The sequence below is a fragment of the Pleurodeles waltl genome, chromosome 1_1 (assembly GCF_031143425.1).
Source record: "Pleurodeles waltl isolate 20211129_DDA chromosome 1_1, aPleWal1.hap1.20221129, whole genome shotgun sequence".
Lineage (NCBI taxonomy): Eukaryota > Metazoa > Chordata > Amphibia > Caudata > Salamandridae > Pleurodeles > Pleurodeles waltl.
Window position 1 is genome coordinate 949,736,854 of NC_090436.1, and position 18,406 is coordinate 949,755,259.

Sequence of the window (18,406 nt, forward strand, 5' to 3'; positions counted from 1 at the left end):
GAACACTTTCCCTACACACTAACCAGACACACATGAGACATATGTCTGGGCCACATTGCTATTATCAATTGACGTGAAGGTAGCACTCATTTTCAGCATCATGTAGGGTTTCCAATGTCAGTCTAGCTATAGCGTCAACATATGTAGGTATGATGTTACTACATCCATACTTCACTGGCAATTGTGACCTGTAGAGTCCTGATTGCGTCATTAATGTGTTGCTTGTCTGACACAAAGGCGGCACTACATTACATTCTGCTACAAGCAACCTGTAAGTGTGGAAAACATGAGCTGCCTGACTGCTAGCATTTGTCATCCTTCACATAGTGCATCAATTACCCTGTATGTTTCCCTAGCATTACACACAGTCAGCTACTTATCTGGCAGATTGGGTACCAATCATCTCATGTCACTACACAGCTTTTAATTGTGCACATTTACATGATCTGTACTCACCAAAATGGCCACCAATCATGATTCCCAGGTGGTCCAGCAGATCTTGCTCCCTGGAGATCAGGTCAGCCCAGCGGTACTTCAATTGATGCTCATTCCTTTGGCTCCCATACAGACGCACCAAGTGATGGCGCACCTTCCCCCACCGGACTTTTCGGGCCTCCGTGTGATACCCCTGTATCACCCTACCCCCAGCCTCCAGCATCAGTGGGAGGAAATGGCAAACCAGCCATATGAACCCCCCCAATTCCTCCTCACCCATCCTGGAAAGACGTGGCCTACCAAACATTTAGGCACAGAAAAAGGGGAAAAAGTAGCAGAAAAAAAAAAAAGGGGGGAAATGGGGAAAGTTTGAGTGAGGAAAAACAAAGAAAACTTAACAAATAGAAGAGCCCAAGTATCCCCTATATAACAGTACCCACAACAGACTCCCACAGACAATAAATACAACACTGGACTGGACAAATTTATACAACACACACTCAGACAGTATTCTACAACAATATATTGATGACAAAACAACAAGTAAGATGGCACTCTGGACACAAAAGCACAAATTCACAGGACAACACTTTGCACACAGCCACACAGTCTAGAATAATCAGAGACTGCAAAGTGAAAGTGAAAGTACACCCACTGTATAGATTCTGTAAACAGGATATCCTATTACATCACATCCTGCATAACATGGCTGAATTTTTTTTCCCTTATGCGTCATATTTTGACGCATACAGGTTGTGCGTCATATTTTTTGACGCACGGGAGTGCAGATAATGCAGAGTCAAAATATTTTTAATAATTTGTAAATAATATTTGTTTGCGGCATCATTTACAGTTCCAGAGGTGAAAATTAAGCTGCAGCCAAATATAATTTCTATTTATTAAAAAAAGTTTGACTCTGCATTATTTGCACTCCTGTGCGTCAACAATTATGACGCACAAGCTGTATGCGTGAAAATATGACGCATTATGACAAATATGTATTTCATTTGTCCAAATGAGTAATGGAATTTTGCATGACCAAATGATGCTAAGTGATAAACCTTGGGGTTAGCTATAGCAAATGTCCCTTATAGGATGTATAGAAGGTATTCACAGTGCAATAGTAATGATTGGCCAGAATGGATATTACTCATAATTGCGCACATATGCAGGTAATTGCTGATTGCAACTTTCAAAATATGAAAGAGATAACAGAATGTATTCATTAGCAAATTTGTGAGCACATGTATCAAGCTATTCCAAATAGCAAAAAGGCCATTTAGGTAATGCAATTGTTGCCTAATCTTTTTTGGGGGTAACCATGTGCTAATTACGAGTTAATGTAGCTAAAATATGTTTCACTATTGACATGTAGGGCACACATGCCCCTTATGCATGTGTGTGCTTCACATGTGCGTAAAAAAATTCTATTTGGGGAGCAGCAGAGGGGGACTTAGGCCCCCAGCACCCTGGGGTTTGCTGTTCCTGACATGCAAATTTATCAAAGGTTTTCCCAAATTCAGTAATGCTAAACCATTGGCAGCAGGCCCATAGATGCAAATTGAGTATGATTCTCTTTTTGCAAATCTGTAATACCATTTGCCCATTTGACGTTTGCCCTATTACTTCTTTAGAGAATTCTGACATACCATTTAGCATTGATTTAATTGCAAATTCTCAACGTTCCTTATGTCATGATAGCAAATAGGTTTTTGATGTATGTGACCCTTTATGCATTACCTGGTTTAGTGGCATGTTTCAGTCTTCCTGCTAGGTTACAACTGGGACGCTACTGTGATAGGCTGCTTGCAACCATTTTGTTGATTGGATGGTACATGTACATGGGTGTGGTCCAATGTTGATCCAGTATCAACTGTTATGGTGTATGTTGTCACTGTAACGTCCAGATCTCATCATGAGTTATTGGCAGCTAATTGTGTATCTAATGAGTATCGTTTGTGGCTAAATGTGACTAAAGTCATTGAGGACATGGTAACCTACACGTGGATGGTCCCACCCTGTCACTGAAGACGTGTAATGAGACTTTCAACTGGGCAACCGTGGTGTGCTGAATGAGAGAATGTCTCAGGTGTCTGGATCCGGCATGTGTCATTGCAACATTTGTACTCAAGTTGGCCTCTGTGGATGGAAATGCATCAGGAAACATCATAGCCTCTGTGCAGAATTAAATGGCTGGTATTCACCACACACGAGCCATCTCTATTATTTGAACAATGTTACTCAGCCTGTGAACTGTCAGGGTCCTCATATGTGTCGACTTTTCATGGAGATTATCTGAGGTTGCTGGTTCTGCTGGAGGCCACGTACACCATCAAAGGCTATGGCCCAGGTACACTGTCACACTTTGTAGTTTGGGCATTAATGAGGCCCAGACAACGGATGGGGCATGAATTTGCTATTCAAGGGCACTGTAACAAATATGATACGAAGAAAAGTCAGATGATGCAAAACAATGTATTTGAGTATACATTGATGAGGCAAATGACAAATTAGCCTCTGAGGAAAGAGAGGTTTTGGACAGCAATTGTGGTCCATATGTGGCCACCGGGTATCTTTAGGGTGACCCACGGACAGATGCCAGGCAGGCTGACAGGATGCTGGGTCAATCAGGAGCCACCTCTTTGACAAATGACATGATCAGTGGTCTGACTAGGACTGGTCAGAGGGAGCAGTAGACAGTTGACATGTCACACTGTGTATGTCCTGTGTTGTTTTGAAGGTGACACATGAACCCTGATAAAGTGTTACACGGCCACATTAGTAGCAATGCTTAATGGTGGAATTGCCCAAATGACAACATCTATGCTGTAGGAGGCATCAGCAGGGACGGGGCATGTAAATTTGGGTGGTGTGCATGGAGGTGATCACTGGTGTGGCCTCCATCAGTGTCTCACAAGTCCTGTCGGATGAGATTTGCTTTAAAATGGCCTACAGTACCTTTCACACAGGAATCAATCTACAGGTGATACCAGGCCTTAAAAACTCCAAGCCAGTGTATTATTTGAGCTGACTTCCATGCAGTGAGATGGTACTATGACAATGGTAGGCATAGGAAAGGGTGTGGCACACTGAATGACTCTTGTGAGTGTGTGTGTGTAGATGAGGGAATCTCAGGGTACACATATCAGCATTCCAGGGACCTCTTCAGACAGGTGGGGTCTGACCAGGCGCATGGGTGTGTAGGGTTTTTAGAAAAGGGCTGACATGTAGATGGGATGTGATGTGCTGGATGCTTGTTATATGTGTGGCACTTGTGCTGTGTATGTTCTGCTTATGTGTAACTCTAGTGACAGATAGTCTTTGCAAAGATTGTATGTAGTTGGAATTACTGCTGCCAAGAGTCTAGTCATACATTCCTGTTCCTGAAGCAAAAGCATGTCAACTGCCTGATGTATGAGGCCTGTTTTCCCCTAGTTGAGTGATGATGTTTTAGTTGTGTGCCATCTGCTGCGATGAACCATGTTTCCAACATGTATGTGTGTAATAGGTGTGGTCCTCAGCTATTGCCCTTCAAAGGTGAACTGTACAGGATGTCAGTCATTTACATTGTGTGTGTATGTGACCGTTGTATGATAGGCATCACATTTGTAGTGGAATTTTCTGTGTCCTGATTGTTATATCATTAATGCTCCATGAGGCGACACTCTTCTTCTGATATTTAGAGCTAAAGGTGTGCAGAAATGAAGAGCCAGACCATGATGTGGTGTTTGTTATCAGTGTTTATTTACAATAGTTCATTAAGTGGTGATGGTGATAATATTTTTAAAAAATTGTTCACAATGTGTTGGCGCCTACACACTCTAGCAGCCATGTTTTGTTGTTCCCCCTCCTGTTGCAGGGCAGCATCCTCCTCTTCCTCGTCTTCAGGCATGTATGGGTCTGGTTCCAGGAGGGGAATGTTCCTTTTGACACAAATGTTGTGCAATATTGCACATGTGAGGATGATCCTACAGACCATCTCGGGGGAATATAGTAGGCTACCACCAGTGATGTCGAGGCAGCGGAACCTTGACTTGAGGATGCCGAAGGTCCGCTCGACAATGCTGCGTGTCCTCTTATGGACCTCGTTTTATGCACGCTCTGCAGCAGTACTCGGGTTGCCAAATGGTGTCATTATCCATGGCTGGATGCCATACCCCTGATCAGCTGAAAGAGAAAAAGAATGGGATCATGTTGATGTAGATGGCACTATTGAAAAGACCTTTCATGGCAGTAGTAGTCTTGTGTTGTCTTTGACTCTTTTCTGTACTGATGTGACATCCTATACTTGTAGGCTATACCATCTGCATTGTGTTGTTTCCTTGGCTGAGCAAGTGTTTGTCTGCTAACCGTTTGTCATCAGTATGTTTTGGGATTTTCAGTGCAGTGTGCCCTCCCTAGCATTGTGACTTGTGATACGTGTATCCTTGTGTCTTCACTTGGGGTGAGTTGATAGTTCCATGTAGAGTTTAAATTGTAACTGTTGTTAACACGTCCATATCAAAGTACCCTGGACATCCCATACCTTTAGGCTTATGCAATGTATTAATGTAAAGGTCATTGGGACACTTACAATTTGCAAGGTGACATTTCGGAAACCACACTCATTAATGTCTTCACATTAGGCTGTACAGTAAAATCCAATGTGTGACAGATTCAATGGTGACTTAAGAAACATGGCTAGTGATGTAAGGACCTCAGTGTGTTCCTGTCTAGATGCTGCTGTTGTGGTGTATGTGTTGTTTGTCCTAGAGGGTTGCTGTGCAGCGTGTATATAAGTAGGTTTTTGTACTTACCAACAAGTAGTCCATTGCCATACCGTCCATCCTGGAAGTGTTGGTTGATGGTGCAGTGACGGAAGATGAATGAGTCATGTACACTCACAGGATATTTAGTCACGATGTTGGTGAACATTCCTTGGTGATCGACTATGGCCTGCACGTTGATTGAATGTGTGTGCTTCCTGTTGCAGTAGAGGCGTTCAGTTGCAGCAGGTGGCACAAGGCGTATATGTGTGCAGTCGACTGCACCAAGGACGTGTGGGAAACCACTGATTGTGTAGAACCCCTGTTTAGTTTCCTGCTGCTTCTGCAGTGTGTTAGGGAAGTAGATGTGGCGGGGTGTCAGTCGAATGATGGCATCCAGTACTTTGGGCAGAAATGCGGAGAATGATGGTTGTGATATTCCACCTACCAGGGCACCAGTTGTTTGAAAAGAGCCACTTGCCAGCATGTGGAGTACGGCAAGCAGCTTGGTTTCTGTTGGTATGGTGTGGGGTGTCACCAAAGTGGGGGACAACTGCTGTTCAATGTTTCTCAGCAGCTGCTTAATGGCCTGCCAGTTCAACCGGTACCTCTGTATGATGTCGTGTTCCCTGAGGTCCTGAAGGGTGGTTCTTGGGCGGAATATCCTCTCCTGCCTTCTGCGCTGCCTTTGGGGTCCCTGCTGGTGTTGTTGTAGCTGCTGTTGTTGCTGCTGGGCTCTGCGTCTGCGTGCACTCTGGATTAGAATGACCTCCATGGCTCCCTGTTGCTGCTCTGCTGCTCTGCTGTTTGTTCTGTGTGTTCTGATTAAATACAGGTGTGTTTGCCCCATTTTAACGCCTGCCCTGACCCAGACGTTAAATTTTGACGCAAATCGGGCTGTGCGTCATTTTCTGGATCCGCCTCCCGGCTGTGCGTCATTTTTGCCCGAAAGCATAAATACGACGCACGGCCGTTTAAATCATTTTTTGGACGGGAACGCCTACCTTGCATATCATTAACGCAGGGCGGGTTGCTGCACCCAAAAAATTACGCACACAGCGGAATTTTGTCGTCCGCGGGCTCGGGCGTCAAAGTTTAAATACGGGGCAACGTTTGCGCTGATTGTTTGCAAAATTTTTGACGCACAATCGGCGCAAACGGAGTATAAATATGCCCCTAAATATTGTATTGCATTATTTGTATAGCACTTACTAGCCATATGTGTGGCACTGAAGAGCTTACCCACTTGAGCAGCAAGCTACGCCACAGACGGAGGTGTGTGGTTTGAAGGGTGTTGTCTTTGTTTTGTGATCCAATATGGAAATGTTTCCAGGTTGTGCGTGATGACCACCGAGGTGCGGATTTCATGTTCTGAGACATAGCGCCTAGCACTGTGGTGCATGATGAGGTGTGCGAAAGACAGATGCGCAATTTATTTTTTTCAGTACGCTGGCAGCCTCCAACAGCTCTGTGGTTCCCAATATGGTATTTCTGATGATTAGAGTCTGTTTAGCTGGTTACTTAACTGAGTTGTCCAATAAGAAATCTTGGGACAGATTTACTTAGATTTTACACATCGCAACGCAGCAAACCAACTTGCTGCATTGCACTGCGTGAAAGGCAGATAGCAAAAATGTGCCATTTTTACAAAGATATGCCGCATTTCAGCCTCTCTCCTAGCATTGGTGCACTGTGTGCTGCCTGACACCAACTCAGGCATCCTTGAGCAATGTTGCCAGGGTGCCTGCATTACAAGCAGGATTGTTTTTTTTGCAGAAAAAGGCAACTTCCTGCACAATAACAATCCATTCGGCATATTCCTCTTCCTATGTGTGCTGCACAATGCAGCACACATAGAATGAGGAAGGAATACGTAGAAATAAAGACATTTCTCCTTGTTTTGCCTCACTGAGGAAGGCATACCATTTTGACGCATTCCCAAGTTCACTAGCTTTAGCAAATCTGGGAATGCACCAAATTCCATAGATGGATGTAAGAGAACGCTAATGCTTCACCCATGAAACACCTTCCCAATGCAAGGTAACTCAAGGCAGCAATATGCGTTGCCTTGCATTACTTTGTATTTACTAAACTACAGAAAACCATGCAAGGTGGCTTTGCATTGCACAGTAAATACCAAAAATGATTTTGTGCCGGGCTCCACCACAAAAGTGACACAAGCCTGACAAAATATTAATAAATCTGTCCCATAGTGTATAGTTTATAGTTTTGGGCTACAGCTGGCATTGTTGAATGGAGAGAGATGCTGGGATGTGTATTGTTATTATCATCTCATATCTGAAAGCCCTGGTGAGATATTAATATTATTAGTGTAGTGATAGTGGCCATATGAGACACGATTACATGCTTCTGCATGGGCAATACATAAATAACAGCCATAGCTGCAATGCCTCTGGTACCACGGTATTAACATTTATAGAAGGTCTCTTCAGTGCCACATGATTTATCAATCTAATTTCCAATTTAAATATATTTTGGAAATTCCGCCATTTTTCTCCAAATATCAGCTTATGTGTTTTGAAAATAAGCAATTTTTTGCCTGAAATATACACTTTCAAAATTGGTATACATAAATTGATTCAACCAAGCAAATGTTTCTAATTTAGTAGACTGGTCTGCATACAGGAGAGCTACTTAGAGGTAGCCAGAGAGCTGCCAGTTGCTCATGAGTTACTTGTTGGAGAAGTCTGGTATAGGGATTTAGGACCTTCAGTCATGGACTAGATTAAAGTCCTTCAATTGACCCGCAGTTTGTGACAGATCTCTTCAGTTATTCCATGCCTATTTATTCAGTGATGGCTGGTTTATTGACTGCACAGTAATGATGATGGACAACCCCTGTAGCAGATTTGTCTTATGTGAATGTAAGAAGCCTAAATACCACAGCTACCCACATTGCCAGAATTGGTCAATTTGCATGGCAAAGATTTGATCTTTCTTAAGTGTCTTATGGGCCTTAGGGAGCCTTTCATTTCACAGGCGATAGCTCAGTCACAAAAGTTGGGTACTATTGTTATTGGGAGAAGTGTAGGAACGCTGGTTGGTTGGACACTTGTGGATTTCCACAAATTCCATTAGCACATTAATTTTGCTGTGTAACGTCAGTGTGCACAGCGTGCTGCAGAAAACAGCAAAACAAGAATCAAACTGACTTTAATTTTGGCAAAAAACCCATTTCTGGTGGTTTTTCCAGAAACATTTTCTTTTCAAGCACTGTGGATGACCCGTTGAAGTCCACCGTGCTGTGAAGTGAAGGTAAAGTGGTGGATGTCAATAGGTCTTCTGCCCTAAAGCAGTTAAAACCCATCAAATTCATGCTGCCTGATGTCCTGTGCACCAAGATTTGATGACAAGCCTTGGGGTTATGATGGCCACATTGCATTAACTTTGTTGCATGATCGTAGGGGACTTCTCCAGTTTCAGGATGCCCACAGGATGGTAAGCTCCTAGGACGGGCAACAGCGAAAAGCACAGTGGCCAAAGAAAGGTGGCAGGTGCTGCTAATAGCCATGCACCACCAAAAGAAAGTATCAGGTGCCATACATGGTCTATACAGAAGATGGCTAGCGAGAGAATAAAAAATGTTGAAGATAGAAGCAGCAGCGGCCAACTGAAAATATGTCAAGGGAGGTTAGGGGGATGACGGGGATGGGTGAAATAACTTTAAAAAGAAACACTTACCTTTCTTGTCACCGCAGCTTGCCGCCTCCAGCTGCCTTGCACTCTTCTTCCGGTGTCCCAGCACTCACTGGGACACCAGCACAGGCTCCCCAGCAATCCGGCTCTGCTTTCATGCTAAACATAGCATGAATGCAGCACCAGGATTGATATGAGTGGCTCAGACTGCCACTCAGACATAACCCTGGGGTCTGTGCAGTTTCTCCAGTCTGGATGTGTACACCGCAGGGTTGGAGAAACTCAAGTGCTCATGTGTGTTTGGCTGGTCTAAGACGGCCGGCCAAACACACATGCACACTTAGGTGCACTCTCGCCTCCTCCCCCCTCCCACTTCCCATGACCCAGCCCGCCCCTCTTTGCACTTCTAGCTGAGCCAGCAGATGAAAAATAAAATGATATTAAACTACTGTTTTATTTAGCATCTCCTTGGCCAAGATAGAAGAGAAGTTCTAGGAAAAGAGAGGAGATTTATTAGAAAGTAAGGAAAGTTATTGGAAAAAGCAAGAAAGAGCAGGAGAGACAGACATGGGAGGATAGATGCAGCAGTAAACAGAAAAGAATGGTAGGGAAAATGTTGAGAGAGACCGCAGGGCAGAGAGTGGGAGCCAATAGAGAAAGTAAGCAAGAGCCTAAAGGAGTGGAATGATAGCTAGGTGCAAGTGGGCAAATGGGGATTGGCAATTGTAAGTGGGATTTAGAGTTTCTCATGTTTTGACAAGTACACCTGCCCAATGTAATTTCAAAGCACAAATTTGCACTTTATTTTCTAAAAAGGATCTTAGTGTGATATCCACAAATTGCCTTGCATAGTGGTCGTTAAAATTCTAATGAGGTCCAACCATAGTTACGTGATCCACATTGCTTTTTGCAAAATGCTTAACGATGGCACACCCTTGTTATTTGTTACTAGATGCTCTTTGTGAGAAGTGGCGACCCCCTGTCTTTTGATGCAGAACAGTCATGTCTACATTTGCTGGTATAGTTGCTGAAAAATACAACCAGCTTGCTGAGAAAGTAGAGTTCTACTAAGGAGGTGATTTGGCTCTCTAGTGTACATTTAATTATGACAGTCTCAACTGTTTTATGGCATACAAATTAACATGTATCTGCACCTGTAGGAATGGCAAATAAACCCTCTGGAAATAATTAGTTTCCATTTCTAGTATAAATGACAGGCGTCCATGCTTTCTACATTCACCATTCAAAAAGTTCATTCTTGTGCAACCTTGAAGGTCTTCTGCATGTGAAAGAGAGGAGAATGTATATAATTCTGCAGTTGGAACATTCTCTAACATCCACATTGGAGGTACCCTTCAAGCACCATCAAAGAGAGAAGTTATGACAGAGCAAGATCCTGGTTGCAAACTGTGAAACCACCAATCAAGAGCATTAGAGGTAGGCAGCTGTTAGTGACCACAGCCAGGCCACAGGCCTCAAATCGACCCATTACAGGCTCACACTCTCCTATACTTTACCATGCCTACCCGTCTTTCTGGTCGATGTCTAACAAAGGTCTTTTTTTGTACAACACCTTTCGCACAATCTGTCTCTAACTATGAATATATGCTAATGTCAGAGCCTGCTTCAAGTCCATGCAGTTTTTATTGGTGCTTTTGATGAAATGTAATTGAACTATCCATATTTTGTCACATCCTTAGAGTGAAACTAATTGTGGGACCTTCCCAACTTCCCCTGTAAAATGACGTTTAAATTCTATCTAGTTTTCACTATTGGTGCATCCCTAAAATGTTTAAAACACACTCGCCCAGATTTAAGTGGGCCTAGCGGCATTCCAACACCATATTAACATCATTTTTTTTACATTAATGTGGCGTTGGAAGGCCAAAAACACAGCGCCATATTTACAAAGTGGTGCAATGCTTGAATTGCCCCACTTTGTAACCCCTTGCACCAAATTATGCCTGAGCCAGGAAAGGAGGGCGTTTCGGCACTAGGGGGGGGCAAAAAAATGGTGCAAAGAAATCTAAGATTTCTTTGCGTCATTTTTATAAGTATTTTGAACGCCTGCTAAGAGCAGCCAGTACAGGGAGGCTCCCATTGTTTTCAATGGGCCTCTGGGTGCTTTGCAGGATTATTGTAAAAAAAAATTACGCTAATCCTGCAAATCGCTGGGCTAGCGTAAAACATTATGATGCTAGTACCCCTGACTACCACCATGGTCTTTCTGCCCATCAGCAGCGTGGATCTGCTGCAAACTTCTGAGGAGGGCTGCTTGGCGCAAGATCCAGACCTTCCTCCTTTCATTGCCCTGAGCAGCCCAGGAACAGAGGGCAGAGGGAGGCAGAGAGCCAGTCCGCTGGCAACGGGGACCCAGGCCCAGGTCAGACCCTTGTTTCACCATCTTTTCTATGTGCACACGGGAGCCGGCACTGGTCATGGACAGTATTCCATATGAGGGGGGATACTGCTTGGAAAATCTAAAGTTGCAATCAGAGCTCCACTTGAAAAGAACTTGTCTCCCCAGAGTCCCCGAGAAAGGAAGTGGTATAATGGGGTATGGTGCTGAGGCCAGCAGGGAGACCTGGAGACTGGGGGATCATCAGCTGCTGAGTGGTAGTCTACAGCCCCGCCAGACAGAGATGTGTGTGGCCTGACAGAGTGCCTTAGAGCCCAGTGGCAAGCAACACTAGGCACTTTGTGAAAATACCAGGCTGCTGGTGCTGAACTGGTTTGCTGCTGCTAGTGCTGGGCCCTAAAGAATGGTGGTCTGCGACTGTGTAAAGTGCAGAGGAAGCGATTGCAAGGCTGGTGCAAGACATGGGATGTGCTTGGCCCTCTGTAGCAAGTTTGCAAAGGAGGGCAGTTGGTGAAGGAAAGTGTGCAGGTGTGGTTGAGAGCAGCAGGCTGTAGGCCGGTAGGCACAAGAGAGACCTGAAATGGCAGCTATCGCTGCCTACAGTACGGGCATACCACCATGGCATGAATGTGCCCAATCTCGGAAGTGCTAAGCAGTGTCGGGCCTGGCTAACCAGACCTGCCCATGCTTAGCACTTCCGAGATCGGGAGCATTCAGGCCAGGGTGGTGGTAGGGCAGGCGGCATTCTGCCACACACGGAACTACGTGCAATTCCACAGAGTTTTTAGCCAACTCCGTGGAATTCCAAGGAGTAGAACTCCATTAACTCCACCCACCCTCACATAGAATCACACTGCATATCCTGAATATCAAAACCAGAGTATCAATGACAGAATATTGAATCGAAATAATCGACACGTAAGTAGCTATAGTTTTCCTATTCCTTTCGCCACATATATGTACCTATGCAATATATACACATATATCTCCCAAGTATGTAGATGTGGAGTTAGAAATAGTAAATCTATACTTCCCTACATGCACTATTCTGTCCTTGCTATTCTTGTGTTACAATATTCTGGGTGTTGTTCTTTAGTAGTACAACAAGTATTTGGGAAAAATGCATCTGTAGAGCACAGCTTTAATGTTCAGTCATAGCTGAGGGCCATACCCCCCTAAAATATGCTTCTGGCTATGGGCCTGCCTCTCAACACATTAACACTTTTATCTCCATATCTGTACTATAGGGCTGTACTATGCCTTCACACATAAAAAGACTGTGGTGTAATATGGGTCCCAATTAGCAAACGTAGGCGTGTTCCATATTTCCCATATGATACTGTGCTGTACAGGGGACATGTATCTCAGATCTGTAATGTGTTTGGACTAGCCTTTTTGAGACACGCTTACAAGAGGGAGGAGGGCATGGGGTACAAGAAACAGTACTGGCAATGTTTATAAGTTGCCATCTGCACAAATTATGTTGCACTTACTTTTCAATAAAGAATTTAAAAAAAGTAGAATTGCAGCCAGACTCAGTGAGGATTGCAGCTGCAGTTGTAGCCCTTGAGAGGAAACAAGACTGGATCTCCAACAGATCATTTTCAGCACAGGGATTGGGGGATGTGCCAGAACAGAATTTCGAGGTCTGAATGCCGCAAAGCTAAGCAGAGTTTAGCAGTGCAGTTTGGGTGCAGTTTTATAGGATTCTGACTAACATGGCCACAGCTCCTAAAATCGTGTGAAATTTCAGAGGAAGCAGTCCTCGATGGAAAGGCTATGCTCCTAAAAAGGTGGTTGTTATTGAGAGCCAGGGGTTAACAGGAATTGTCCTATTGGGCCAAGGAGTAAATACTGGGAATTACAGTGGACCTTGGGTCATGCACTGGATGCTTAGGACTGCAGGGCTGTTGGGTGGTTTGAAACCCCAGGATTGGTGGAGGGTCAGGACCCCATGAACAACGAACACACCCTGCAACTGGACCGAGATGTGACAACTGATAGCTGAAATACACCTTAACTCAAAAAATAATTTAGCAACAACCGTGACACCAGATTTCTCATATTACATAGTTAAAAGAATGTGTACACTAGGTACAGGACATCAAGGAGCAAGGGATCTTGGGAAGTAATTCGAATAATAACTTACTCTAACACTATCTTTACCTCAAATTCTAAAACATGTTAAATTATTTTTTATTACACTATAATTTTAACTGTACTTCATATATGCATTTAATTACACTAAAAACATTATATCCTTCGTGCAATCCTAATGCTAACTCTAGCTCTTTAATTAATGAAATCTATAATATCTATAATTGAAGCACAATTAAATGAATGTCTAGTGTATTCCAATAACTTATATCTTGACTTGTAGTGCAACTGAAAAACGATGGCAGGGAAGAAAATCTAAGACTAATTAAAAATGAGGAAGTAAAGATTGGACACCATTTCCAGGATGTCACATAGGGCCACTACCCAGAATTTACTGTCAAATTACACAACATGCCTATCTGTCTCGGATAAGACTAGTCAGCACAATTTAGCAAAACCAACTCTCTTCTCTGCACTAATTAGATATCCTTTTATTATCTAGAATAATGAAAGTAAACCAAATTAAAGTAATTGCAAACCATATTAATTTCAAACCATAATGCCCTAACAGCTATTTTACTAAATACATTTACTTTTGATTGATTGATTTGATTTGATTGATTTCAAATTTTAAAGAGCATGCAAAAACCTAAAAGGTCCTGGTGCTAAGCACCGCTAAATACTACAGAAATGCAAATAAGGAGAGGTGTTGAAGTATACCAAAAGTGTACAAAACCTTTAGTATACAGAAAATAAGGAGAGATGGCTACTAGCTTGTGAAGAGGAAAGACTTCAGGCGTTTTGTGAATGTGCTTAACTGAGCAGAAGCTCTTAGATGGGAAGAAACTGATTCCAATGTTAAGTGACTAAAACTGTGAAGCCTTGTCCTCCCACACTAACACGTCGACAGCTAACATACAAATGCTGCTGGATCTCAGCTGCCCAGGCAAATAATAAATACATAGTTGGGGACCAGAAAGTGGCAAGCTTTGAATGTAATTCATGTGGCCATAAAGGTAGATGGGCAAACAGTATAGCATGTTTCGACCGATCCAGCTGTAGTAAGTGGGGCACCAAGTACCAACCTGGCAGCAAAATTCTGAATTCCTCGAAGTCTTGAGAGTAAGTAAAATAGTGAACCAAGAAGCAAAACATTGCAGTAATTAAGGTGACTTAAGAACAATTTGAGTATCACTAAGCAACATGACTCTGACACAGAAGGTAAAAAGGACAAATCTTGCACAAGACATTTAGCTGAAAGAAGACGAAAAGAGATAGTTTAATAATCTACAGGGCAAAGGAAATGTTGTGATCAAGGAAAACCTCCAGATTTCTGACCACCAAAGCAGGCATGGGGTGGCTGGGGTTCAGGTTGTGCACGCCAAAGACCGCCCAGGAGATTGTGGACTCTGTTTTAGCATGAGAAGATGATAACCCTAGTTTTGTAGGTATTCAGGTTCAGGAAATGCTTCACCATCCTGTCAACCACAGCAAGCAAAAAATCATGTGAGAAGGCAGACGAACTGCTTGAGAAGAAGAACTCAATCCAGTCTAAAGAAACATTCTTAATGCAAATGTGTAAAACATGGTTAATAAAAATATCTTGGGCCACTGTATCAAAATTTGCAGACAAATCTAGCTAAACCAAAACACTAGAATCGCTCTGGTCTACTAGCATAATTTCCATTTTACCATATTCTTATAATACTACTGCTAATGTATTTCAAAGAATATTTAATTAAACAGTAAATCAACATTAATCCTATTTTAATCCTAATCTTTCATTAATTTGAATTGCAATATATTTCAATTAATGCAGTAATCCTAACTCAAGCATTAATCCTAACCCTAACCTTAAATTAAACATATTTACATTATTATAAATTATTACCACCTACGTAAGTTAGGTACAACTAACTTAGTGATTTTGTAAGCCTAATGCTAATTATACTTACATTCAAGTCCTTTTCCTAGTGTTTGAACCAAAGTTATGATGTATACAGGGATAAAGTAGAGGTTCTGAGGAAGTAATGGCCGGGAAGTAAATGTTGAATGAAGTAAGGTGTTAAAGAAGAGCTCATACGCCATCTCTAGCATATCATAAAATGGCCAAACGGAAAAGGCCACCAATCTCGATCCAGCAAGCACAAAACCCACAATTGCACTAGTATGAAATTCCTCTGGCATCAATATCCCAAATAAAAATATCCCAATGCCTACGACAACGCTTCAATCTCAGATGCAACTTTCAAACTCTTTTCTGAGAGATATCCAAAGTGGAAGTGAAGCAACGCTGTTATGGGTTATCAAAATTATTACATAAATAAAATACAATACATTCATGCTTGTGATCTCATGTCAAGATCATGTTTATAAAATTAGAAATGTAGGGATTTTTTAATTTACCTTAATCCGCACTTCATGGTCTTTTGGTGGGGCAACCTCTATCTCTTCAATAGACATAGGTTTATGGGGCTCCCAGGCAACAGCTGCCTTGCATTTTATAGCCTAGGAAAGAAAGTATAACAAGCTCTAGTTTTTTTTTATTTTTTATGATCCAATATATCCAGTTGCATGCATTTATATTGATAGGTAAGATGACTGGTATTTAAAACACAAATTCTGCACAGTGGCCTTTGACTCTTTGTACACTGCCAAAAGGCAAGATTACCAACACTTATAACAAAACTGTGGCTGGGGCATTAATGCAGAGCAGTGCAAAATTATCATATTTTCAGTGCATGTAGTGTGGGAAACCTAGTGGCAGCATCCAAAAAACGGATGAGATGAGCATGGTTGGTTACTACAGATTCATTGGTGTTTTCAGAATTATGCCAGGGAAGGTCTCCATTCATGCAGTACATTTTTTCAATAATGTTTATTTATTAAATAAAGATGGTTAGTAAGGTCTGGTATCTTAGAAATAAACAATCATCCATTTTCACTTTATAAGTAAGAGATTGTAAAATGAAAGCAACAAACATATATATGCCTTTTGAAGTCATTTGTACAGTAATAACAGGATAGGTATTTTACAAGGACTCAAATGTTTCTTTTTAAAGATTTTCAGAAACAAAAAGTATTTAATAAAATCCAAAGACATTTAATAATATTTATTAAATAGTAGGGCCCATATTTATACTTTTTGACGCAAAACTGCGGCAACGCAGTTTTGCGTCAAAAAAATTAGCGCCGGCTAACGCCATTCTGAATGCGGGCGCCGTATTTATTGAATGACGTTAGCCGGCACAAATCAGGCCCCCCTATGCCACAAAAAAAAAAAATATATATACTTACCTGAACTTACCTTAATGTCCCTGGGATGGGTCCCTCCAGCCTTGGGTGTCCTCCTGGGGTGGGCAAGGGTGACAGGGGGTGTCCCTGGGGGCATGGGAGGGCACCTCTGGGCTCCTTCAGAGCCCACAGGTCCCTTAACGCCTGCCTTTTGCAGGCGCTAAAAAACGGTGCAAAAGCGGCCGTACGTCATTTTTTTTGACCCGCCCACTCCCGGGCGTGAATTTTGCCCGGGAGTATAAATCCGACGCACATGCCTCGGAGTCGATTTTTTTAGACGGGAACGCCTACCTTGCATATAATTAACGCAAAGTAGGTGTCCATGCTAAAAAATGACGCTAACTCCATGGACTTTGGCGCTAGACGCGTCTAACGCCAAAGTATAAATATGGAGTTAGTTTTGCGTCGGAATTGCGTCAAAAAAAACGACGCAATTCCGGCGCAAACGGAGTATAAATATGCCCCTAAATTTTGTACTTTTTGGTATTCACAATGTTAAAGTTAGCCCAAAATTCTAACTGAGACCAAAGGTCTAGAGGTTAGATGTTCGTACTTAATGGTCTGTGATGCCATAAGGGTCAAAGGCTGCCTGATGACATTTCTTTGATCTTATTGAGGGTAAAGTGGTGTGTGATATCCAATCACATTCTCACTCCTCTCATGTTGTAGTTCAACTCTACATATGTTAAATAATACCTTAAAAGACACTTTACATATTTTTTTAACTGTTTTGTTGAGTTTTGGTAAATTAAAACCAACAAGAACATACGTACAGTGCAGATAATAGCAAGACAGTACATCATCCTCACATAGGAGCACCAGAGGGCCGTTCACATCCAAGTTCGAGTCATGTGAGAGTTGTAACCACTGTACGGACATTACCCTCCATCCTGCCACCCTTACCCAGAACATTGTGAGACCAAACATTAAACAGCTTATGCAAGCAGGAACATATCTAAACCATAGTTGGCTGCCCCCTATTCAGAGGACGCAGCGAGTGTCCCCACCCCCGTCATTCTCCACACTGCTAATGGAGCTTATGTCCTTCCCAAAAGTGAACCATTCCAACAAAGTTCCCCAGGCCGCCACATCAGCGAGTACCTTCTCATCACTTCGTGTCAGGCGCATAAGCTGCTCCTAGGCTGCAACCCATTCCAGTAAATCCCTTAGCCAACTGGAGAACATCGGGCTCAGGGAGCTCATCCATCTGATTGCTACTCTATGCTTAACCAGCACCAGCACAAGCTGTGCCAATTTATATGGAATGCCCCAACCTCGCGGCTTCTGCACCTCTCCCAGAAGACAGGTCATCAGCGCCGCTAGAAACCCCAATCTGGTGGCCTCCTCAATCGCTGCTACCACTTCCTCTCAGAAGTCATATACTGCCCTGCAGGTCCAAGCTAGATGAAGGAAGGAAGCATCAAACGCACCACACCTAGGGCAGCACGCTCTACAGTTGGGGTCAATCCTGTTTAGTCGACGGGTGTAAGGTACGTTCTGTGCACAAAGTTAAAATGTAGCAGCTTAAACCTATGATTACAGGATACCGCACGCACCAAAGAAAGAGCCAAGTCCCAGTCAGCATCCGCCATGGGTTCCCCTAGGTCAGCCTCCCATGCCTTACGTCCCACACTAATTACACCTGTTTGATCCTCCCGTAGGGCTTTATGAAACCGGGTAATCAAATGCATCCCCTAACCCCAGTTGATCAGTCCGTTCAGTACCGATGAGGCCTCAGGGGCGATCAGGAAACTACTCCAGATCTCACATATCACATTCTCGATTTTCGCATATTGCAGGAATTGACCCGGACCCAAAT

The 18,406-nt window shown here is 42.9% G+C and overlaps 1 protein-coding gene across 1 annotated transcript in view; it reads right to left on the reverse strand.

The window, feature by feature from the left end:
* Positions 1 to 18,406, reverse strand: part of LOC138289760 (alcohol dehydrogenase 1-like) — a 510,381-nt gene that overhangs the window by 445,664 nt on the left and 46,311 nt on the right. Inside the window, exon 2 of the mRNA XM_069230194.1 lies at positions 15,700 to 15,801. Within this exon, the coding sequence (XP_069086295.1) occupies positions 15,700 to 15,801 (102 nt within the window). The remainder of the gene's footprint in view (positions 1 to 15,699; positions 15,802 to 18,406) is intronic.